The sequence below is a fragment of the Bufo gargarizans genome, chromosome 7, assembly GCF_014858855.1.
Source record: "Bufo gargarizans isolate SCDJY-AF-19 chromosome 7, ASM1485885v1, whole genome shotgun sequence".
Lineage (NCBI taxonomy): Eukaryota > Metazoa > Chordata > Amphibia > Anura > Bufonidae > Bufo > Bufo gargarizans.
The window spans coordinates 137,801,894-137,828,647 of record NC_058086.1 but is presented as its reverse complement, the minus strand read 5'-3'; the positions used below and the strand labels follow the sequence as shown (position 1 = coordinate 137,828,647).

Below are 26,754 nucleotides of genomic sequence, written 5' to 3'. Positions count from 1 at the left end.
GCTCCCAGAAAGCATCAAAAAAAAAAAACAGTCTACCAACTGATCGCTGACAACAGAACATACCCCATAGATACATCCCCATCCATCAGTTCACTCCTCCTGTCCAGGCTTCATCACACATCTCAAGCTCACCATCACACCACCTACACCCACAAATTTCCCCACTAGTCTGACATACAATTCTTCTCGGGCACCAGTCCCCACCCCTGCATACCCACCATATCCACCTCCAGATCATTTAGAATATTCCCTGCTCACGATTTATGACATTAGTTCCACCTGTCAACCAACCACTCCTTGCAAACTTTAACATCAGTTTCCTTTTTACCTCTTCCCGGGCCCTGACCCCGGAAGCAACATATGTCCTCAGGCAAGCATCAAGGACAAACACATGGACTTCTTCAAACCAACAGCTTAGAAAAATCAGAAAGGCCAAAAAAGAAAACATACTGTAAAATTAAATGAATTTGAAATCTTCGTGGATCTAAACATTAAACTAAAAAGACCTATCACCCTCATCTCCAGGCAGAAACTACCCTCAGCAATGAGAACAAATCTGAAGACACACAAGATGAAGAATTGGCTCCAGCAAATCAGACAGGCATAAAACCTTGATCTAATTTTAACCCAGTCCATCATAGGGGGAGTCATATTGAAACCTTTTTCTCCTTAGTTGCGAAGGAATTCAGACAAATCAACAAGAATTTTCCCTGACCTTGAACAATCTCACAAGAATTGAAAGGAAGGCTCTAACTGATCTAATGAAAAATGATTAAAAGTGCGGACAGGGGCAGAGGCATAGTACTACAGGACAGGACTACAGGACATCACTAGATGCCGCAGCCCTTTAGTCAAAAATTCCTCATGAAGCTGGCATGAAGCTATTTCCTTGACTAAGATGAGAACATGCCTTCATCACTGAAGCCATCCAATTCATACTTACCCACAATGTTATTACATTTGAAGGAAGAATATATAGACATAAGGAACCGCTATGGGGATCTGGTTCGAGCCTAATTTAGCAAACATGTTTATGGGCCTCTTTAAGAACAAATACATTTATGAGAACAATACATGGAGAGAGTGGCCGATCTTACACAGCAAACCAGTCTCATGCCTCTATCGAGTTCCTAGACCTGATTCTTTTTCACGACCAATCTGACATTGAGACGAAAACATTTTTCAAGAAGGATGATGGAAATAGACTACCAGTTTGCATTACAAAAAATGGAAGAGAAATATACCCTTCAGCCAGTTTAAATGAATAAGAAGTAACTGTAGCAATTTGGAGGATTTCACAGCCTAAAGTGATGTACTCAAGTACAGGTTCAAGAATAAAGGCTACCCAAAACAACTAGTGGAAACTGGCTATACAAAAGCAAAAGATCTAAGCCAGGCAAATGTCTGACTGAGAGAAAAAATGAAGAACAGACATCCACCACCGTCAATAATAACCACTCAACGCTAAGGACCATACTGGCGAAACACATATTCACGAAAGGCCACAAATGACCTCAGGCTAAAAATAACCTAATTGTTCCTAGCAGACTACAAATGAAACAGAAGAAAAACAGGCACAACAAACCTCTTTCCCAACCTATGAACAGATACCAGAATCAAGTCACGTTTACAAACGTTACGCAAAAGAGAAATGTTCTGGATCTACAAATTACAAACACTGGAACCCTATAGCTTAAATGAAAGTCTTGAAAGCAACTGTTTTTGACCCATATCTCAATTCATCCTCAATTTATCAGTTTTATGACAAATCCACGCCAGCTCACTCCATAATCTGCCTTTACTCATCCATCCCACTATCCCCACATCGACAATACTAGATATTCACAACCCCCTTTTTGCATAACCTATCAGCTGTATACGTGAAATTAATTGTCATATCATCCAGACATCCCTCATACATCTTCACTAATAAATCATTTTATTCAGACAAATCTCACATAATTTTAATAAATCCTTTTTTCTTCACATACATAATTCGTATCACAAGTACATCATTAATAATTGTGATTCACACATACAATTTACAAGCTTTAATACCATTTGTATTAACTACATTCCAAATAATGAATTCAAGTGTGCCGCATTTTAAAGGGTTAATATTCCCCATACAAGCTAAAGAGCCTCTTATGAGAGAACACAGTCCCAAATGAAGAATACCATCAGTCCATGTCTGAATTGCTACCTCACTCACCCAATACATTTCTCACATAGCTACAACACAATACAGAGCAAGCAGGCAAGCCACCTCACACTTGCTGACTGCCTCCCTGCTGCCCATTCTTAAGGCACGTGGAGAGAGGATGCCCTTTTCTCACACCCAGCATCTGCACCGCTATCTAACACACCGCTGTGCAGTGTGTACAGAAGCCCTTACCACCAGCCACTTTGCAATAGGTAATATATCTCCCATGTATCTATACAAATCAGATGCCCACAGCAACTTCTCTTGGTTCCTTTACACTTGATCATAACAATCACCCCTCATATTATTCCTCATGTAATTACACATTGCCTTTCACTGAATGAATAAGAGTATTAGCACGCTTACCAAACTCTGCATCTGATAATATATTTGCTTACACATTTATTAATTATCAGTTATTGCTAATAATAATAATAATAATATATATTCAGATACTACAATTATGATATATATATACAGTACAGACCAAAAGTTTGGACACACCTTCTCATTCAAAGAGTTTTCTTTATTTTCATGACTTTTAACTCTCCTTCTGTGTATTATGTCCTGTGTTGCGATGCTACCATTGATGCATTTATTTATTATTTATTACCTATTAAGCAACATATTTATCAACTGACTCAGTCTTTTTTAAACAACTTATAATTAATAATTCTGTATATGATATATATCGACACATTCATCATTTTTTAAGTTTCCATATATCAATTACCAAATGTTTTATAACCAAAATTATCAAATGTTGATTCTGCATATACTACCTCCCCCCAAAAAAACACCTGTCTCTTTTAATCTTCATCACTATAATGTTTGATGTTATCCTTTTTTTATGCTGTTTTAGACTTGATAAAGGGTTCCCGGAACACTGACACACGTTGTCTGTCATGAAAATTACCCACCAATAAAGCTCCTTTTATCAATTAGTTTCCTGCGCCTGCCTCAACTAGTTGAGTTGGTTGGAACCCATCAGGTACACCTCCCCTACTCACCCCTTCCAGAACCACATTGAAAGAAAACCCACTGCAAGAAAGACTTTTTCACATACAACCAAGCTGTTCTCGCTTCTTCTAAAAAGGAATTCTTCACTACTCTTATATAGGGTTGAGCGAGCAAGCTCGGCCGAACTGCTGTGCACATTGCAGTGCTTGGCCGAATACTGTGGGTGCTCAATGGGAGACCCGAGCATCAAACCAGACACCCCCTGCTCTGAAGAAGAGAGGGTGTCTGGTTCACAAAAAACGGTTAGAAATTGATGAAAACCCCATCAAAATGGTTTGGAAACAGCATTAAGAGGATGGCTGGATGCGTCTTGGACTCCTATTATCTATGACATACAATAGACAACCACACAAAGGCTATATACCAAATACCAGGTATGTGGAAGCTAACAATCTATCCATGAGACAGATAACAGTCTGCATACCCTATAATGGCAGCCTTGTGCACTATGAGACATTCCAAACCAGCTCTTATCTGACTGAGAGCCAGTAAGCCTCAAAGTTGCTTCACATCTGTTGGATGGCTTGGGTGGACCTGCACACCTAGATCCAGGGCTGTGGAGTCGGTAGATAAATGCTCCGACTCCGACTCCGACTCCTCAGTATTTTGTACTTCCGACTCCGACTCCGACTCCCCGACTCCGACTCCTCTGTATTTAATATGCAAATGTATTTTATACATTCCTTGAAGGAAAGAAAGAAGTTCTTCTAAGCTCTTCTAGCACAGAGAGGTAGTTGGGCAGAAGCTGCTACCTTCTCCTTTGTGTGCTGATCTTCTGCTGAAGATAGGGCAGTGGGAGGATCCAGGAAGGGACATTTATTTTAAAACATGATTTCCCTAGAATAATCCCATAGTCATGTTTAAAGTTTAAGATAACATTCTGAGTTTACACGTTTTATAGCCTTAGGCCCCATGCACACGGCCGTGTGCGGGCCGTGGAACCGCGGCCTGGATCCCTCCTGAGAGCAGGAGCGCACGGCGTCACTGGTTGCTATGACGCCGTGCGCTCCCTGCTGCCGGCACAGTACAGTAATACACTGGTATAGATCATACCAGTGTATTACTGTACTGTGCCGGCAGCAGGGAGCGCACGGCGTCATAGCAACCAGTGACGCCGTGCGCTCCTGCTCTCAGGAGGGATCCAGGCCGCGGTTCCACGGCCCGCACACGGCCTGTGAAACACGGCCGTGTGCATGGGGCCTTAGCTGAATGACAGCAGTTTTTCCAATGGTTTACAGCTTCAGTCTTGAACTATTGACCCTCCATTCCCTTCACTTATACAAGTGTCTCTAGTCCTGCAAAACACATATTTACTTAATCCCTTATCAGTGAGAGGCTAGGTAAACCATGGGCATTGTGTTCCCTGTAACATCAGAACACAACACAATGGAAAGTATATGTATTGCCACTCCAAATTGTGCATTGCGTGCCATATAGTGAAGCATATGAAAAGCATGCTTCTTCACATCACTGAACGCGTTTGTTTTGCGGTTACATGAGGCATGCATTGGCCTTTATTCTTACAGTAGAGAAGTCATTAATTATAACTGTTTATGAATTCGGACATTTAAACTTGCTTTTTTTTTTTTTTTATTCCAATTTAAATTTAGTAGGAGTCGGAGTCGGAGTCGGTTCATTTTTTGCCGACTCCGACTCCAGGTACCCAAAATTGACTCCGACTCCGACTCCTCGACTCCGACTCCGACTCCGACTCCACAGCCCTGCCTAGATCAATATCATTAGGGTGACAACAAGTTTTTTAATTGTCCTAACATAATATTCAATAACCTTTCAATACAGTTTTGTCATGTAAAAACTCATTTGTGCAAACATGGGCATATTGGAAAGACATGCAAATGAGCAGAATCTGCCTTGTTTTTCAGCTGAAAAACAATTTGCATGGAAAATTTGCGATCTACACTACTCATGAACAGAGCCATCTATTGGAGTCACAGTCTTGTCATAATACTATGAAACCAGTAGATGGTGCTGTTCATGAGTCATGAACAGCGCCATCTATTGGTTTCATAGTCTTATGACAAGATTATTAGACAATTAGTCTTTTCATAATACTATGAAACCAATAGATGGCGTTGTTCATCTTGTTAGGACGCTAGTAAGTGGGCCACCCTGCTCAACAGAGTCCAAACACCGTGTAGCACTCAGCCTTTTGCGTGGAAAATTTGTGATTAGAATATTTGAGATCTACACTACTCATAAGGAGCACCATCTATTGGATTCATAGTCTTGTCATAAGACTATGAAACCAATATATGGCGCTGTTCAAGACTCATGAACAGCGTCATCTATTGGTTTCATAGTCTTATGACAAGACCATGAATCCAATAGATGGCACTGTTCATGAGTAGTATAGATCACAAATTTTCCATGCAAATGGTTTTTCAGCTGAAAAACAAGGCAGATTTTGCTCATTTGCATGTCTTTTCCATATGCCCATGTTTACGCAAATGAGTTTTTACATGACAAAACTGTATAGAAAGGTTATTGAATATTATGTTAGGACAATCAGACAACTTGTTGTCACCCTAATGGTATTGATCTAGGTGTGCAAGTCTACCCAAGAGCTGGTTTTGAATGTCTCATAGTGCACAAGGCTGCCATTGTAGGGTATATCTGTCTCATGGATAGATTGTTGGCTTCCACACACCTAGCTTTTGGCATATAGCCTTTGTGTGGTTGTCTATTGTATGTCATAGATAATAGGAGTCTAAGATGCATCCAGCCATCCTCTTAATGCTGTTTTCAAACCATTTTAAAGGAGTTTCCATCAATTTCTAACCTTTTTTTGTGAACCAGACACCCTCTTTTCTTCCGAGCAGGGGGTGCCTGGGGTTCTCCCATTGACTTCTATTGTGCTCGGGTGCTCGGTAGAGCACACGAGGATACCAATGTGTTCGGCCAGAGCACCCGAGCACACAAGCACTTTGGTGCTCGATCAACACTACTCTTATATCATCTCTTTCCCACAACCCCAAACAATTGTTTATTACCTTTAATTTTTTTACTCTGTCCCCCAATGCCCCTCCCATACTTCTCATCTCCGCTGAAACATGAAATTGACAAAATCTGACAGAGCCTCAACCAACAATCCCTGCAATCTTTCCACATTACACAATTTACCACCACCACTAAGAGTTAGCTTTCCATCTTAGGACTCTTTCACACGAGCTGATGCCGTGCGGGTAATCCGCTGCGTGAAAGAGTGCCAAGCTCTGCTCCAGACAGCAGAGACACGGAGCATTACCATGATTGATAATGCTCTGTGTCTCTCTGTGTCCTTTTTACTACAAAATCACAGTGAGATAAAGTTGTCACAATGATTTTGTAGTAAAAAGATCACAGAGAGGCACAGAGCATTATCAATCATGTTACTGCTCCGTGTCTTTGCTGTCCGCAGCTTGGCACTCTTTCACGCACCAGATTACCCGCATGGCATCCGCTAGTGTGAAAGAGCCCTTATTCTCCAAATCACATGTCACCACCTGTGCTCTTGACACAATCCCATTTCATCTCATCCCTAATCTAACTATTTGATTCTGCCCTGTCCTTCAAAACACACATGCAAACCCTTACCCTCCATCTACTGCTTTCCTCTCAAGAATATCACTCGTATTTGCTCCTTCCTCATCCCTGAGTCTACTAAAAAGTTAGTGCACACACTTGTCATCTCCCACCTGAACTACAGCAACATGCTTACATGTCTGACCTGACTTCCCAATACAATCTCCAATCCTTAAAAGACCTCATTCTCTGTTCTTTTCTTGTCTGTTCCTCACACCCTTGCCTACATGATTTCTCGTGTTCATTCACTCTGGAACCCACTACCCCGGCACATCAAACTATCCCCAAACATCCAGACCTTAAGGAAAGCCTACAGACCGCAATAAGCATGCTGCCATCACACAGCCAGATGATCAGCTTTTGCCCTCACCTACTGTCTTTCGCATTTCCTGTGTAGATTGTAAGATCTCTCAGGCAGGGTCCTCTCCCTCTCTGTACCAGTCTGTCACTACATTAATGCTTATTGTACTTGTGTTTTATATTATGTATGTGTTCCAACTCTTATGTGTACAGAGCCATTGAATTCATGACACTTTCAAATAAATAAGAAACACAGTGGCTCAGTGGTTAGCACTGGTGCCTTGCAGCGCTGGGGTCCTAGGTTTGAATCCGAGGGGAACTTAGATTATGAGCCCTATTGGGGACAGCTTGATGCTAATGTCTGTAAATTGCTGAAGAAAATAGTAGTGCTATATAAGTGCATACAATAAATAATGGACCAGGCAATTATTGAGTACATCACAAGTAATATACTACTTCCTTTACCTACTAGAATATTATTTTACCTCTTGGAAAATAAAAGGACGAGATCCATTGGGGAACCACTGTATGTTTAAGTTGTCGAGCCTACTGATAATGGCTTGAATATCCCCTGGCCACATGTGCTTAGCAGCATCAAGTCTAAAGCCAGCCACACCAATGTGAATGAGATTGTTCAAATAGTCTGCAATCTTGGCACGGACATATTCCTTTTCCAATGCCAAATCCAGAAGACTCACAAGACGACAATTTCTGACCTGAGTAAAAATCAGAGCAAATGAAGGAGAACACATAGGCTCTAGCATGCTTGAACTCACAACCTTCTATATTGCCTCATATTTTTTTTTTTTTGTAACTGGCCATGCAGCTCTATAGTGTAGTGTTTAAGGTTCTTGGCTGTAATGTAGAAGGTTGTGAGTTCAAATCCCGCCAGAAACATTTTATAAAAAGAGGCTAAATTAAATTTATATATTAGTATTTTTTTTTGCAATTGTAAAAAATTTGAAATTACTAATATAAATAAAATCATACTTCTGTTATATATGAATGCATAATATATGGGAAACTACTACTAATGTTTTAGCCACAATATATTTACATACATTATAATATATTATATATTCTAAATATATAAGATTGCATGTAAAGATATTATGGCTAAAAACTTATATACAGTACAGACCAAAAGTTTGGACACACCTTCTCATTCAAAGAGTTTTCTTTATTTTCATGACTATGAAAATTGTAGATTCACACTGAAGGCATCAAAAGTATAAATTAACACATGTGGAATTATATACTTATCAAAAAAGTATGAAACAACTGAAAATATGTCATATTCTAGGTTCTTCAAAGTAGCCACCTTTTGCTTTGATTACTGCTTTGCACACTCTTGGTGAGCTTCAAGAGGTAGTCACCTGAAATGGTTATCACTTCACAGGTGTGCCCTGTCAGGTTTAATAAGTGGGATTTCTTGCCTTATAAATGAGGTTGGGACCATCAGTTGCGTTGTGGAGAAGTCAGGTGGATACACAGCTGATAGTCCTACTTAATAGACTGTTAGAATTAGTATTATGGCAAGAAAAAAGCAGCTAAGTAAAGAAAAACGAGTGGCCATCATTACTTTAAGAAATGAAGGTCAGTCAGTCCAAAAAATTGGGAAAACTTTGAAAGTGTCCCCAAGTGCAGTCACAAAAACCATCAAGCGCTACAAAGAAACTGGCTCACATGCGGACCGCCCCAGGAAAGGAAGACCAAGAGTCACCTCTGCTGCGGAGGATAAGTTCATCCGAGTCACCAGCCTCAGAAATCGCAGGATAACAGCAGCTCAGATTAGAGACCAGGTCAATGCCACACAGAGTTCTAGCAGCAGACACATCTCTAGAACAACTGTTAAGAGGAGGAGTGTGGATCAGGCCTTCGTGGTAAAATATCTGCTAGGAAACCACTGGTAAGGACAGGCAACAAGCAGAAGAGACTTGTTTGGGCTAAAGAACACAAGGAATGGACATTAGACCAGTGGAAATCTGTGCTTTGGTCTGATGAGTCCAAATTAGAGATCTTTGGTTCCAACCACCATGTCTTTGTGGGACACAGAAAAGGTGAACGGATGGACTCTACATGCCTGTTTCCCACCGTGAAGCATGGAGGAGGAGGTGTGATGGTGTGGGGGTGCTTTGCTGGTGACACTGTTGGGGATTTATTCAAAATTGAAGGCATACTGGCTACCACAGCATCTCGCAGCGGCATGCTATTCCATCCGGTTTGCGTTTAGTTGGACCATCATTTATTTTTCAACAGGACAATGACCCCAAACACACCTCCAGGCTGTGTAAGGGCTATTTGACCATGAAGGACAGTGATGGGGTGCTGCGCCAGATGACCTGGCCTCCACAGTCACCGGACCTGAAGCCAATCGAGATGGTTTGGGGTGAGCTGGACCGCAGAGTGAAGGTAAAAGGGCCAACAAGTGCTAAGCATCTCTGGGAACTCCTTCAAGACTGTTGGAAGACCATTTCAGATGACTACCTCTTGAAGCTCATCAAGAGAATGCCAAGAGTGTGCGAAGCAGTAATCAAAGCAAAAGGTGGCTACTTTTGAGAACCTAGAATATGACATATTTTCAGTTGTTTCATACTTTTTTGATAAGTATATAATTTCACATGTGTTAATTCATAGTTTTAATGCCTTCAGTGTGAATCTACAATTTTTATAGTCATGAAAATAAAGAAAACTCTTTGAATGAGAAGGTGTGTCCAAACTTTTGGTCTGTACTGTATATATTTAAATTTAATTTTGCCTCTATTTCTGAAGGGATTCAAACTCACGACCTTCTACATTACAGCCAAGAATGTTAACCACTACACTATAGAGCCACATGGCCTGTTACTATAAAAAAAAAATATATATATATATACAGGTCCTTCTAAAAAAATTAGCATATTGTGATAAAGTTCATTATTTTCTGTAATGTACTGATAAACATTAGACTTTCATATATTTTAGATTCATTACACACCAACTGAAGTAGTTCAAGCCTTTTATTGTTTTAATATTGATGATTTTGGCATACAGCTCATGAAAACCCAAAATTCCTATCTCAAAGAATTAGCATATCATGAAAAGGTTCTCTAAACGAGCTATTAACCTAATCATCTGAATCAACTAATTAACTCTAAACACCTGCAAAAGATTACTGAGGCTTTTAAAAACTCCCAGCCTGGTTCATTACTCAAAACCGCAATCATGGGTAAGACTGCCGACCTGACTTGCTGTCCAGAAGGCCATCATTGACACCCTCAAGCAAGAGGGTAAGACACAGAAATACATTTCTGAAGGAATAGGCTGTTCCCAGAGTGCTGTATCAAGGCGCCTCAGTGGGAAGTCTGTGGGAAGGAAAAAGTGTGGCAGAAAACGCTGCACAACGAGAAGAGGTGACCGGACCCTGAGGAAGATTGTGGAGAAGGACCGATTCCAGACCTTGGGGGACCTGCGGAAGCAGTGGACTGAGTCTGGAGTAGAAACATCCAGAGCCACCGTGTACAGGCGTGTGCAGGAAATGGGCTACAGGTGCCGCATTCCCCAGAAACAGCGGCAGAAGCGCCTGACCTGGGCTACAGAGAAGCAGCACTGGACTGTTGCTCAGTGGTCCAAAGTACTTTTTTCGGATGAAGCAAATTTTGCATGTCATTCGGAAATCAAGGTGCCAGAGTCTGGAGGAAGACTGGGGAGAGGGAAATGCCAAAATGCCTGAAGTCCAGTGTCAAGTACCCACAGTCAGTGATGGTCTGGGGTGCCATGTCAGCTGCTGGTGTTGGTCCACTGTGTTTTATCAAGGGCAGGGTCAATGCAGCTAGCTATCAGGAGATTTTGGAGCACTTCATGCTTCCATCTGATGAAAAGCTTTATGGAGATGAAGATTTCATTTCAGCACGACCTGGCACCTGCTCACAGTGCCAAAACCACTGGTAAATGGTTTACTGACCATGGTATTACTGTGCTCAATTGGCCTGCCAACTCTCCTGACCTGAACCCCATAGAGAATCTGTGGGATATTGGGAAGAGAAAGTTGAGAGACGCAAGACCCAACACTCTGGATGAGCTTAAGACCGCTATCGAAGCATCCTGGGCCTCCATAACACCTCAGCAGTGCCACAGGCTGATTGCCTCCATGCCACGCTGCATTGAAGCAGTCATTTCTGAAAAAGGATTCCCGACCAAGTATTGAGTGCATAACTGAACATAATTATTTGAAGGTTGACTTTTTTTGTATTAAAAACACTTTTCTTTTATTGGTCGGATGAAATATGCTAATTTTTTTAGATAGGAAATGTGGGTTTTCATGAGCTGTATGCCAAAATCATCAATATTAAAACAATAAAAGGCTTGAACTATTTCAGTTGGTGTGTAATGAATCTAAAATATATGAAAGTCTAATGTTTATCAGTACATTACAGAAAATAATGAACTTTATCACAATATGCTAATTTTTTGAGAAGGACCTGTATATATATATGAGACTTCTGCTGTATAGGAATACTTACTAGTAGTAAGTATTCCTTTAAAGCAGAAGTCTTTTTTTTTTTATTTTATTTTTTTATAACTGGCCATGCAGCTCTATAGTGTAGTGAATAAGATTCTTGGCTGTAATGTAGAAGGTTGTGAATTTGAATCCCACTAGAAACTTTTCAGAAATAGAGGCTAAATTTGATTTAAATACACTGGGGAATACTAATCAGAGGTGGAATGTCTAAAAACTTTACAGTACTATACCTGGTCTTCATCTCCATAGTTCTCAATATTACCACTGGCAGTTTTACACTTATTATCATTAAAGTCAAAATATGAGTACGGCACACCAGGGAAGCTTCTCTTATTCGCATCGAATAAGCTGCCACATGTGGAAGAACTCCCCTTTTCAACTACTGATCCACACATGTGGTTAATAACAGCATCCACATAAATATAGACCTGCAATATATGAAAAATTACACATTTGGTGTAACAGCGCTGTACTAATACCATCTCATGTAGTGGTCCTCAGCTTAGTTTTAGTATGTAGCCAAATCCAATATAGCTGCTAATCACAAAAAGTCTTCTTACAGCATAATGATTAGTAGAATAGCTTCTTAATGTTATATGTGTAAATTGGAGGAGAATTAAAGAGGACCTTTCACCAGTCCTAACAGTACTATATAAGTTCCTGGCAGTGTAGGGAATAACGATGACATGTAATATTGCTACTTTTTTCTTTTCTGTGGGCTGCTCGGTTCACCCACTGTGCCCCTGTTCTGCTTTCCCGATCTGTATGTAAATCCACAGGGAGGAGGAGATGGCCATGTTTTGCAAGAGGCGCCTCCTTCTCCCTGGCTGTTAGCTGCCCAGTTGTAATGGAGCATGTCACAGTCAGGGAGAAGGTGAACTTTTTTTTTCCCCCAGCAGTGAGCCCTTTGAAAAACACGGCCGTCTCCTCCTCCCTGTACCGATAGTATGGATTTACATATAGGATGGGAAACCAGAACAGGGCCCACAGCTAGGGAACCGAGCAGCTCACAGAAAAAAATAATAATATTGATATCACATGTCATAAATAAGCCCTACACAGCCAGGTATTTATATGGTAATGTCGGGACCAGTGAAAAGTCCTCTTTAAACCTACACTGGTATATCAGAAAAAAACTGTGTGCTTCAGTAATAATAATTAACCAATTTTGGAGTGAGAATGATTGATAATTTGAGCATAGTTGCAGAGGGATCCATATTCTGTTCAGATATAGCACCAGAAGAACACAGGCTACCAGTAATGGCATCCTGTATTTGTCAATGGCATAGTTCAATTTGTAAATACAGATGGAAGGAAATCATGTGGCATTCAAATGACCCAACTTTGCTAGTCTCAACACACCATCTCCGGGAGAACTGAAAACTGGACATTCACCGTGCATAGAGGTAAACTGCTAAAACATGCCAGATACAAGTCATAAAGTGTCCAGATATGTGCTATTCCTCATGTACACACATTGTACAGGGTGGGCCATTTATATGGATACACCTTAATAAAATGGGAATGGTTGGTGATATTAACTTCCTGTTAGTATATGTGAGGGGGGAAACTTTTCAAGATGGGTGGTGACCATGGCGGCCATTTTGAAGTCGGCCATTTTGAATCCAACTTTTGTTTTTTCAATAGGAAGAGGGTCATGTGACACATCAAACTTATTGGGAATTTCACAAGAAAAACAATGGTGTGCTTGGTTTTAATGTAACATTATTCTTTCATGAGTTATTTATATGTTTCTGACCACTTATAAAATGTGTTTAATGTGCTGCCCATTGTGTTGGATTGTCAATGCAACCCTCTTCTCCCACTCTTCACACACTGATAGCAACACCGCAGGAGAAATGCTAGCACAGGCTTCCAGTATCCGTAGTTTCAGGTGCTGCACATCTCGTATCTTCACAGCATATGTTCCACAAACAGGAAGTTAATATCACCAACCATTCCCATTTTATTAAGGTGTATCCATATAAATGGCCCACCCTGTACTATTGATTAGTGCAGAGGTACACCTTAAGGTTCCATTCACACGTCCGCAAATGGGTCTGCATCCGTTCCGCAATATCGGGAACGGGTGTGGACCCATTCATTCTCGAAGGGACCGGAAGAGATGTGGAAAGCACACTATTTGTTCTCCGCATCCGCATTTCCAAAGCGCGGCCCTGAACTACCGGCCTGCGACACCGCAAAAAATAGAACATATCCTATTCTTGTCCGCAATTGCGGACAAGAATAGGCAGTTCTATAGGGGGGTGACGGCCGAGTGTATTGTGGATCCGCAATACACTAAGGACGTGTGAATGGACCCTAATTCCTGAGAATTTCAAGTGGAAAACATAGTGGATATGCCCAGTGCAGATTAGTCAGACTTAAGGGGCTAATTCTAGTGGAGATCCGTAATACTTCACAGTGCAGATTCATGGCGTAAAGCCAAGTGTATAGCCTTGGATTTCTGCTGCAGAAATAAAGTAAAAATGTGTAAGATACCTACTCATTTGAGCACTGCATCTTATTCCCATGCCAGTGACGTCACATTCACCAGTCTCCAGACCTATTTGCAGATCTGTCTAATTAAATGAATAGGCCAGGGCTGCAATACCAAGCACAACCACTTTACAATGTACTGCGCAGTGCTTTTTTTTATAGATTTTCTTTACATTAGGCAGCATTTTTAAACATCTTGGTCCTACAATATTACAAAATATGTCAACAAAAATATATCTAATCTAACTAAGGATTACAAAAATAAGAACAAATTTAGTTCTTCCAACATCTAGAGTTAAAAGCTGGCATGAACAACTGTCAGCAAACTAAAACAGAATCACAGTAACATCCAAACTTCATACATATTGGAAAACCAGATTTATCTGAGCTTGGATCCGAGGATCCCAACTCTGTAGAAAACGGTCAAGGGTTCTCCTAGCGGCATTGGTCAATTTATACAGTGATAGGTTAGTATTAGTGATGATCGAGCATGCTGTTTCTACGCAGCCAATAAACGTGCATGGGGGTACTGGAACGCACTGTAATGCCGTAGCCATGTTGGCTACTGGCATTACAGTGATTGGCTGGCTGGAACGCATCATCGGGTGCTATAAAGCACCTAATGACATGTGTTCGGCTCAGTCTTAGTCAGAAAGAGCTGAGAATAGTAAGGGAAAGACAGTGTAGGGAGTGTTATCGGAAGATTTTTATTACAAAAGCTTTTCTATTGTGTGTGACAGCAGCGATATATCTTTTTAGCACATCCTGTGCCAAATAGCGTCTAATAGGCCGCTGTGGACAGTTAAATTATCTGCGCCACAACTCCTGTGTAAAGTGTGCGCATCCCTAAAATATTAGTGACATCCATTGTACTTTTTCCGTAGACGGTGTCCGCTGCCGACAGTGACATTAGCTGCGCCCAGGAGCCTGAGGGGGCCCAAAGACCCTTGTACTGCATAAGAAGACACACAACGCACTGAGGGAAGGGGGGCCCAAGCCTAACTCTTGCACCAGGGCCCATGAGCCTTTAGCTATGCCCCTGGCTACGCCACATCTCCAGTGCAAAGTGTGCGCATCCCAAAAATATTTGTGACATACAGTGTACTTTTTCCGTAGACGGTGTTTGCTGCGGAGAGTGACATTACCAGCGCCACATCTGCAGTGTAACGCAGGTGCTTCAAAAATTTATCTGTGACATCCAGTGTATTATTTCCGTGGATGGACTCTGCTGCGGACAGTGACATTACCAGCGCCACATCTGCAGTGTAACGTCTGCGCTTCCAAAATTTATCTGTGACATACAGTGTACTTTTTTCGTAGATGGTGTCTGCTGCAGACAGTGACGTTAGCTGCGCCACATCTCCAGTGTAAAGTGTGCACATCCAAAAAATATCTGTGACTTCCAGTGTACTTTTTCAGTAGACGGTGTCCACTGCGGACAGTGACATTAGCTGTGCCACTTCTCCTGTGTAAAGTGTGCTCATCCCAAAAATATCTGTGGCAAACAGTGTACTTTTTCTGTAGACGGTGTCCGCTGTGGACAGTGACATTATCTGCGCCACATCTCCAGTGTAAAGTGTGCGCATCCCAAAAATATCTGACATCCAGTGTACTTTTTCCGTAGACGTTATCCACTGCGGAGAGTCAAATTATCCGTGTCACATCTCCTGTGTGCGCATCCCAAAAATATCCATGACATACAGTGTTCTATTTCAGTAGATGGTGTCTGCTGCGGACAGTGACATTACCAGCGCCACATCTGCAGTGTAACGTGTGCGCATCTAAAATTTATTTGTGACATACAGTGTACTTTTTCCATAGATGGAGTCTGCTGCGGACAGTGACATTACCAGTGCCACATCTGCAGTGTAACATGTGCACTTCTAAAATTTATTTGTGACATACAGTGTACTTTATCCATAGACGGTATCTGATTGTCTTCGAACCTCGGGCTTTCGTTTTTGATTAATGAAAACATTTTTGGCAAATGCTTTAGCTTTAGTTCGTCTTGCGTCGGACCAAGAATTTCAGCACTAGCGGCGCAATACGGATGCCCCCGGCCGTCCTTCTTAATCATGGCACCAGTTCTGAAAACCTACAAAATAGAACTGGAGTCCTATTTCATTATTCCTAGCTGAAGTATACAGGTGACCTGGCCTGCTTTGAACACTGTAAATTTTTTCAATGGTCAGCTAAGGAGCAGGCACTCTCCCATAATCTTTTCAATGGTCAGCTCAGCAGCAGGCCCTCAACCATAATTTTTAGACGGTTAGATCACCTGCAGGCCCTATCATATAATCTTTTAGAGAGTCAGCTCACCAGCAGGCCCGCATCTACAATCTTTTACAGGGTCAGCTCACCTGCAGGCCCTTTTAGAGGGTCAGCTCACCAGCAGGCCCTCACCTACAATCTTTTAGAGGGTCAGCTCACCAGAAGGCCCTCACCTACAATCTTTTTGAGGGTCAGCTCACCTGCAGGCCCTCACCTAATTATACCTAATAGGTAATTTGTGTGCATGCTGCATTGCTTGGAAGTGGTAGCCGTAGCTGTTTCTCAGGCTCCCTCTATGGAATCAAACCCTGATTCCCCGTTACCCGTGGTCACCGTGGTTTGAGCTGAAAATAACATCGAAAGTTGATAGGGGCAGACATCCGAATATATCGTCGCCATCACTGGGACGTGCGATCGGACCCAGGTTATCTAGAATCACCAAAGCAGCAGCAGGCCCTCGCCCATAATGTTTTAGATAGTCAGATCAGCAGGCCCTTGCTCCAAATAGTTTTGAGGGCCACCCGCAGGCCATCAATCATAATTTTTCAAGGCTGTGTATGATGCACTACTTTATGTGTAACAAAGGGTGTATTGTAGTGCCGGTTCCTTGCAATTTTTGGCAGCCCTTTCGCTTAGTGCATAGGCTTTATGAGTGTAGGAGTCCCACTACCTGAACTATTGTACCACAATGTGAATGAGGCCATCCTTTATGTGATATACTGGTTGTATCGGAGTGCCTTTTCCTTGCAATTTTTGGCAGCACTTGCATTTTATATACAAGTAAATATACAGGAAAGAATGTTTCCTAACAATTTTTCCTCTAAAATCAATTTTATCTTTGGTTTTGTGCGTATTATCGTCAGTCTGTAAAAGTGGCGAACTACTCAGAAAACATCGTTCCAGCAGCGACCTGGGAGTCCAAGAGCATCCGAGCATCCCAATGTGTTTGGCCCGAGCACCCGAGCACTATGGTGCTCGATCAACACTAGTCAGTATTAATCAATTGTACCCATTGGGATACTGTGGGCCATTTAGGAGTTTTTCAGTTAAGACGGGTTACCTTTCTAGTATAGAACATTAAAAGTCTATGTAGCTTTTTGCCATGTTTTGTAGGGATTAATTCAGAGACCAGTCCCAACAAACTAACTATAGTCGAGCAAACGGCAAGAAGCCTCAGTTTATCATTTATAAACTAATAATATTTAACCAGTGTTGTTGTAGAGCAGTACAGGCCCATATCATGTGTAGGAAAGAGCCCCTGGAAGCATCACATCTGGTGCAGGTGGGTGGGTAGGGAGTGACAGATACTCTATGGGCCATTTAACCTGTATTAGTTGATGCCAGGCAATAATTAAGGAGGATGACCACATGTAGCGTAACTCCTTAAGATACTGATTCTCTACTTCTGGGATGTCCTCTCTCTAAAGTGGATTCCTGTTCTATTAAAATTGTATTGTAGAAGGAGAAAATTGGTGTAACAAGAGTAATCCTTCTAGCAACCATTTCCACTGGGCTGCATTCCAACCTCACAAGTCCAGCACCAAACTGAGTCATGCTCACTAGATTGCTGTAGTCTTTTCAAACAGCTGATTGGTGCAAGTGACAGAACATGGACTCCCATCTCAGATATTGATGTCCTGTCCTGAAGATAGGTCATCAATATTGTACTTCCTGAAAACCTTTTTATTTTCTAGACACTCATCTACCCTCTGTAGATCTTGCAATGTAAACGCAAAACTGCAAGAAGTAACATATAAATATACAGTGAGGATTAGAAGTATTTGAACACCCTACAATTTTGCAAGTTCTACCACTTAGAAATCATGGGTATCACTGATCATAAGAAAGCTGAAGAATCAGCGCAGAACTACAAGGAAGGAGCTGGTAAATGACATGAAGAGAGCTGGGACCACAGTTGCAAAGGTCACTGTCAGTAGAACACTACGCCATCATGGTTACAAATCATGCATTGCAAGGAAGGTTCCCCTGCTCAAGTCATCACATGTCTAGGCCCATCTGAAGTTTGCAAATGACCATCTGGGTGATCCAGAGAAGGCATGGGAGAAAGTCATGTGGTCAGATGAGACCAAAGTAGAACTTTTTGGTCTAAACTTCACTCGTAGTGTTTGGAGGAAAAAGAAGGATGAGTTGCATCCTAAGAACACCATTCCTACTGTGAAGCATGGGGGTGGTAACATCATGCTTTGGGGGTGATTTTCTGCGAAGGGGACAGGACGACTGCACTGTATAAAGGAAAGGATGAATGGGGCTATTTATTGTGAGTTTTTGAGCAACAACCTCCTTCCCTCAGTCAGAGAATTGAAGATGGGTCGTGACTGGGTCTTCCAACATGACAACGACCCGAAGCACACAGCCAGGATAACCAAGGAGTGGCTCTGTAAGAAGCATATCAAGGTTCTAGAGTGGCCTAACCAGTCTCCAGACCTAAATCCAATAGATGGCTCTATTGAATACTAATTGTGCCATTTTATTCTTTGGTGGGAGCTGAAACTCTGTGTTGCTCAGCGACAGCCCCAAAACCTGACAGCTCTAGAGGAGATCTGTGTGGAAGAGAAGGTCAAAATCCCTGTTGCAGTGTGTGCAAACCTGGTCAAGAACTAAAGGAAACATTTGACCTCTGCAATTGCAAACAAAGGCCTCTGTACCAAATGTATAACATGGAGGTGATTAGAATTATAATTCTAATCATTGTGTATACCTCCTATGTGTATACCTTTTATGAGCTAAAAGGCAAAATTGCTCCTTTTATTAATAATTGTGCCGTTTTATTCTATTCACTTGGAAAACATACTGTGGCACCCCATACACTTGTTTTTATTGTTCAGACATATGGTCCCCCATTCTTGGTGAGTCTGTGCCATTCTTTTGGTTCTATGTGTTGCAGCCTATCACCTCAACATCTTCCTGATCTCTGATTGCCCCTTTTAGGTGTTCCATTGGTGCCCATCCTTATCCTTATCCTTATCCAGTACCATCACTTGTCTTTCTATTCAACCACTATTCCCTTCCTATTCCCCCCCCTCCTTTTTAGTGATGAGCGGCAGGTCCCATATTTGAATTTGCAATATTACACGAATGAGAAAAATCTGCAATGTAAAAATCGCGCAATGCAAAGTGGGTCAAAAACAAATATATAACTGGCATTTAAGGTGAGGGAAGGGAAGCAAACCAAACACAACAAAATTACACAAAACAAAAGGCTAGGCCCCACAGCTAGGGAACAGGGAAAGGTCACCTCCTGACTATCCCTGAGCTCTTTCCCTAACTGCTACCAACATGAACAAATCTCGATGGTAGAAGTGTTCATCCACTCAAACCTAATCCCTGCTGCAACTGATTCAAACCCTCAGCTAGGGAGCAGGCAAAAAGACAACCGGTTCCTTGCACAGGATGAAGGAACCCGCGTCTACGTAAGGCCTAGCCAGAACAAACAATAGAAGGGAAGGAAAGAGGACTTAACTTAAGACGAACTGGGAGCAGGAGATCCACAAAACACCAGCAGAGAACTCCAGGAGAAACTGTAAACCGCAAGGGCTATAGTGAAAGGCAGGAATAAATAGCATAATTAACAAACTAATGAGAAGAACCTGTGAGGGTGGGGGTGGGATCCTGACCAAAGCCACAACAAAGCAATCTGTCAAATAGGTTCACGTGCAGCAAGTCTGACAGATCTTCTCAGATCACTCACAGGGCAGGGCGTGACAATAACACTATAGAACAGGCATCCTCAAACTGCCGCCCTCCAGATGTTGTAAAACTACAACTCCCACAATGCCCTGCTGTAGGCTGATACCTGTAGGCTGTTCGGGCATGCTAGGAGTTGTAGTTTTGCAACAGCTGGAGGGCCTCAGTTTGAGGATGCCTGTTATAGAATACACTACGTGCAGAATTATTAGGCAAATGAGTATTTTGACCACATCATCCTCTTTATGCATGTTGTCTTACTCCAAGCTGTATAGGCTCGAAAGCCTACTACCAATTAAGCATATTAGGTGATGTGCATCTCTGTAATGAGAAGAGGTGTGGTCTAATGACATCAACACCCTATATCAGGTGTGCATAATTATTAGGCAACTTCCTTTCCTTTGGCAAAATGGGTCAAAAGAAGGACTTGACAGGCTCAGAAAAGTCAAAAATAGTGAGATATCTTGCAGAGGGATGCAGCACTCTTAAAATTGCAAAGCTTCTGAAGCGTGATCATCGAACAATCAAGCGTTTCATTCAAAATAGTCAACAGGGTCGCAAGAAGCGTGTGGAAAAACCAAGGCGCAAAATAACTGCCCATGAACTGAGAAAAGTCAAGCGTGCAGCTGCCAAGATGCCACTTGCCACCAGTTTGGCCATATTTCAGAGCTGCAACATTACTGGAGTGCCCAAAAGCACAAGGTGTGCAATACTCAGAGACATGGCCAAGGTAAGAAAGGCTGAAAGACGACCACCACTGAACAAGACACACAAGCTGAAACGTCAAGACTGGGCCAAGAAATATCTCAAGACTGATTTTTCTAAGGTTTTATGGACTGATGAAATGAGAGTGAGTCTTGATGGGCCAGATGGCTGGATTGGTAAAGGGCAGAGAGCTCCAGTCCGACTCAGACGCCAGCAAGGTGGAGGTGGAGTACTGGTTTGGGCTGGTATCATCAAAGATGAGCTTGTGGGGCCTTTTTGGGTCGAGAATGGAGTCAAGCTCAACTCCCAGTCCTACTGCCAGTTTCTGGAAGACACCTTCTTCAAGCAGTGGTACAGGAAGAAGTCTGCAAGGTAAGAAAAACATGATTTTCATGCAGGACAATGCTCCATCACACGCGTCCAAGTACTCCACAACTTGGCTGGCAAGAAAGGGTATAAAAGAAGAAAATCTAATAACATGGCCTCCTTGTTCACCTGATCTGAACCCCATTGAGAACCTGTGGTCCATCATCAAATGTGAGATTTACAAGGAGGGAAAACAGTACACCTCTCTGAACAGTGTCTGGGAGGCTGTGGTTGCTGCTGCACGCAATGTTGATGGTGAACAGATCAAAACACTGACAGAATCCATGGATGGCAGGCTTTTGAGTGTCCTTGCAAAGAAAGGTGGCTATATTGGTCACTGATTTGTTTTTGTTTTGTTTTTGAATGTCAGAAATGTATATTTGTGAATGTTGAGATGTTATATTGGTTTCACTGGTAAAAATAAATAATTGAAATGGGTATATATTTGTTTTTTGTTAAGTTGCCTGATAATTATGTACAGTAATAGTCACCTGCACACACAGATATCCCCCTAAAATAGCTAAAACTAAAAACAAACTAAAAACTACTTCCAAAAATATTCAGCTTTGATATTAATGAGTTTTTTGGGTTCATTGAGAACATGGTTGTTGTTCAATAATAAAATTAATCCTCAAAAATACAACTTGCCTAATGATTCTGCACTCCCTGTATAGTGCTATATGTTCGTTTTTTTGAATTTCCGTCATTTTTTTCCATCTGAAGTGAACAGTCATTGTCCCTCAAGCAATTTAAGCAGGGAGGAATCATGACTTCAGATGGAAAAAAATAACGAATATTCTAAAAAAACAAATATATAGCTATATATTCGTTTTTCAGAACATTCGTCAATGGCGAATATTCTAAAAAATGAATATATAGCACTATGGAATATAGTGCTATATATTCATTTTTAGAATATTCGTCATTTTTTCAATCTTAAAACATGATTTCTCACTGCTTCTTGCTTGTGGGCCAATTAGTCATTGGCCCACAAGCAACTTAATCAGGAGGGAATCATGACTTAAGAAGGAAAAAAAATGACGAATATTCTAAAAAACGAATATCTAGTACTATATTGAATATAGTGCTTGTAGAGGGAAGGAGTATTATGATAATATATGTATATATATGCCTTTTAATATATACATATATATTGGCCCTGTGTGGCCAGTATGGGCCCAAGTATGTATATAATATATATATATATGTGTAGGTAGACTTATTGCTGCCCATTTATACCCCCAGTTTCATATATATATATATATATATATATATATATATATATTTATGGATGTGCCCCAAGCATCTCTAATTATATCTACTGTATCTCTCTCTCTCTCTCTCTATATATAATATGACCAGAAGATTCCCCATGGATCCCCCCCCCCCCTCTGGAATGTGCATGCAGGAGGGGGAGACTGACAACTGGACATAATTTTGGCCTCTTCAAAGGACAGAGGATCAATAAAGATCCTCTGCCCTTTGATAACATCTCTGGCAGCGCCGGAGATGGTATGCCTAATAGGGACATGGGAACAAAGAGTTCCCATGCCCCTGTGTGCCGCTCACCTCCGGTGCTGTAATTACAGCGCCAGAGGTATGCATTATCTTCACAGGCGGGAGGATCAAAGGATCCCCCCGCCTGGAAGCACGCTCCAGGATGTGCGGGCTGGCGCAGTGACATCATATCACCGCGCCAGCCCACATGGACTGGGCTAAACGCGGGCTCGGACGGATTTAAATACCCCAGCCGTGCGGTGCTCAAGGAGTCAGAACCCCTACCCCCCGCCGAAGAAGAGAGCGAGAGTGGAGAAGAAGGGTTTGTCTCCCCCCTGCAAAAGGAGAGTGCAGGCAGCCATGCGCCAGCTGTGCTAGAAGAGCAGTAATCCCCGCACCTCATAGATACCCCTACCAGCCTCCCGGAAGCAACCCCGGCACCTCCAGCAAGGAAAAGGACGCAGGCAGCAATGAGCTGCACTGCGCTCTGTAGGCAAGAGCACAGACAATGACCAGCCCCAGGAGGAGAGCACACAGGCTGTGCTATGAAGCAACCAGCCCCCCCTCTGGAATGCCAGCTGGTTAAGTATCACACCCTGCTTCCTAGTTAACCCCTGCAACCCCTGCTGCTACCCCTGTAACCCCTTTAGTACTGCAGTCCCTGCACTGCAGTAGCTCCTTAAAGGGGTATTCTCATCTTCCCTTTTCATACTTACCTTCCTTGAGCGCGCTATTCACTTCCTGGATTCTTCTCCCGGCCGAGCCGCGCTTGCGCAGAAGACTGAATATTTTCTCCTGGCCGGGCAATGTCCTGAACGCGCATGCCGCCAAGCATGCGCAATGATGACTTATTCCTGGCCTGTATAGTACAGAGCCGCCATGCGCGTTCATTGCGCGGCCCGGTCGGGAGAGAATCTTCAGTCTTCTGCGCAAGTGCGGCCCGGCGGGATTCGACAGGAGAGGTGGCCATAACCAGGGGAGACCAAAGACAATATCAGGTAAGAGGGGACTTATTTTCTAAAAAAAAGGGTGGGAATTGGGTAATAAAATGTATTTAGAAAAATAATCACTGTCAAATCATTAACAGATTTAACCGTGATCATTAAGATGAGAATACCCCTTTAACCCCTGCTGCTCTGTACCCAAGTGTTAACCCCTGCTGTACCTTGCCCTGCTGTACCCCTGGTTCCCTGCCCTGATTTAACCCCTTATACAGCACAGGGTTAACCCTTTCTGCATGAATCCCTTCCTAGCAGCAATAACCCTGTGTTAACCAGCCCCTGCATTGCTGGTATTGAATTTACCCCTTCACTGCTCCCTGCAGCAGTAACCCCTTTACTGCTGCATGGCTGCTTGTAGGGACAGTGTGTAGATAGGTTGGGTGGGTCGCTGTTATGTATGTATGTGTAATGTATAGATTATGTGTGGGGTGGAATTGGGAATTGGATTGTGTAGTGTAGTTAGGTTTGTATTGTGTTTATTGTAGTGCTATTACTGTACTGTGGTGTGTACGTCTATATGTATATAGATTTATAACCATTGATCTATAAATATATATAGATATAGTGTGTAATTGGACTGTATACTTTTCATTGTATTAATAAATTACTTTATTATTTATAATACAGTGCACGCCGCTGTAGTAGTAAACAGTGATTCGCACATAGTGTAGTTCAGTGTAAAGGTAACAGAGGTAGCTAGTTAGCTAATCAATTAGCTGACTAAGAGAGAATTCTTCCCTTTAAGGTATAAATAGGCCGGAGTCATCACTAGACGACTCACGCCTATTTATGAATATGAATTATTGGTATTATCCAAAATAACAATAATTAATATTTCCTTTAACAGTGCTATATATTCACTATATCAAATATCCGTAATTTTCTAAAATCGTAAAACACGATTCCTTCCTGCTTAAGTTGCTTGTGGGCCAATGACTCATTGGCCTACAAGGAAGAAGAAGGGAGGAACCATGTCTTCAGATGTAAAATAATGACAAAATGTGATATAGTGAATATATAGCACTATATTCTAAATATTCACGAATTCTTGAAGTTGCAATATTCGAGATAAATATTCGTAATTCGAATATTTGCACTCAACACTACTCTTTTTGTGTCTCACTCCATTTTTTGCTTTCTGTTCTTAACAAAGGAATTGGAGAGACTTGAACATATGAAGACTGACCAACAAACGAATCTTACCCAGGCTGAGAAGGAGGCAATGACCAATATGGAATCAGATACTGTCTGAAAAGGGGGTTAACCTGGCGAATGTAGACCACCAAGTGTACCAGCAGATGTGTTACTCTAGACTTACATCTTACACCAATTTACCGGGGGACCCAACATGTGAGTTTCACATCAAACGTGAAAATATATTAATACAGGCCCTTGAAAGTCAACTGATCTGTAAAAGTGAGTTTAACATTATGCTTAGCAAACATCCCCAAATACACACTTTCTATTCCCTCCCTAAAATACACAAGAATCTCCACCCGCTTAAGGGAAGGCCCATAGTGGCAGGCATTAATTCTTTAACACAAAATCTGGGCATTTATGTTGACTGTGTATTCAGTGAGTTTGTTATTGCCTTACCCTCTAATCTTTGAGCCACTACTACAGAAATTAGAGGGCCTCACTACGGTCCAGGGAGTTTGATGAAGAGGTTCTTTATAGTAACATCCCATATGAACATAGCCTCAAGACAATTCAACACTATCTGTGGACTCGTGGTACTATATACCTGCTACACAATAGGTTTGTTATTGACCTCCTTGACTTCTCCTTGTGCTCAGACCAGCTCAGGGGCACGGCAATGGGGAGCTCTTGTGCCAATACATATGACAATTTGTTCCTGGGATGGTGGGAGGAAACTCATGTGTTTGCAGAAGGAAGTGCATGGACTTCTATGATCCCTTTCCACTTCATAGATGATATTGTGGGATGGCCCCCAGAAGCCTTTTTTCAAACTTTATGCTTGAACTAAATAAAAATGAGATGGCATTAAAGATGAGCGAATCGAAGCCGACAAAGTGTAATTCGTTCCGAATTTCAGGAAAAATTTGATTCTTCCTAGGTCAATTCTCCTTGTGGTAACAAGAGAAGAGCAAATTTGTAAAAAAAAATTGATTCAGCAGATTTGACGAATTTTTCGAAAGAATTCTGTTCGATCTGAATTTATTTGCTGCAAATCACGTAAAAAAAAAGGCTATTTCCTGGCTGCAGAGAGCATTTACAATGGTGTAGAACACTGTGCCTTGCAGTAACAAGCATAGGGAGTCTACTGTGGTAGTGAAATAATACTGTTAGTCCGTATGACATGCAGATGACAGGTGTCGCTCTTAGAATCACTGCACACTTCACTTATTTGGGCAGTCACGGATCCAAAACTGACCAAATAACTCAAGTATGAACTCAGCCTTACAGGTCGATGTTAGCGCCAAGAAGAAGCACACTCCTTTTACACCGTCAGCAACTGATTCCACATAGATGTCTACAGAACCTGTTCTATTAAACACTTATACAAGTAGAGCTCCCCGAGTGTGGAGAGGGTGTCAGCAGTAAGTTTGTGTTGACGTCACTGATTATTTTGCCCTTCCTCTGATCTGTCAGAACAATAACACCCAAAAAACGGATACTGTCTGTTGAGCATCTACCTTCACTCAGTCAGCATTTGGTCAGTAATCAATCAGTATTGCTAATGCCCAAAAAAAACTGGAGTGGATCCAAAACAGAGATGACTGAGTCAACCATTCAAGAACCGCTGGGTTGCTGGTTAAGACACAACCGCTAGCTGACACTGTGAGCTCAGTCCTCACGAAGTAAACCCTGCTGCCAAGTCCCCTTACTCTGCTGCGACCTCTGCCTGCGCCAGAAACATTTAGGCCTCTGCTACTCCCCTGTGCAGGGCCTGGCACTTCTCTGTCTGACATACTGTTAGATCAAATAAATAAATAAGAAGGAAATTACAAACTTTTTGGGGGTGTTTTAATTTTCTCATTTCACCACACAACGTCTAATAAGCCTTCCCCCCCACTAATACACAAAAAAAAGGGCTTTAGAACATATAACTGCACCGCTGAACGGCAAATATATTTTTATTT

The 26,754-nt window shown here is 42.0% G+C and overlaps 1 protein-coding gene across 1 annotated transcript in view; it reads right to left on the bottom strand.

The window, feature by feature from the left end:
• Positions 1 to 26,754, bottom strand: part of LOC122943777 (pancreatic alpha-amylase-like) — a 127,830-nt gene that overhangs the window by 54,717 nt on the left and 46,359 nt on the right. The window contains exons 3-4 of the mRNA XM_044301804.1: positions 11,837 to 12,034; positions 7,591 to 7,821 (exon numbers count right to left, since the gene is read on the bottom strand). Of these exons, the coding sequence (XP_044157739.1) occupies positions 7,591 to 7,821; positions 11,837 to 12,034 (429 nt within the window). The remainder of the gene's footprint in view (positions 1 to 7,590; positions 7,822 to 11,836; positions 12,035 to 26,754) is intronic.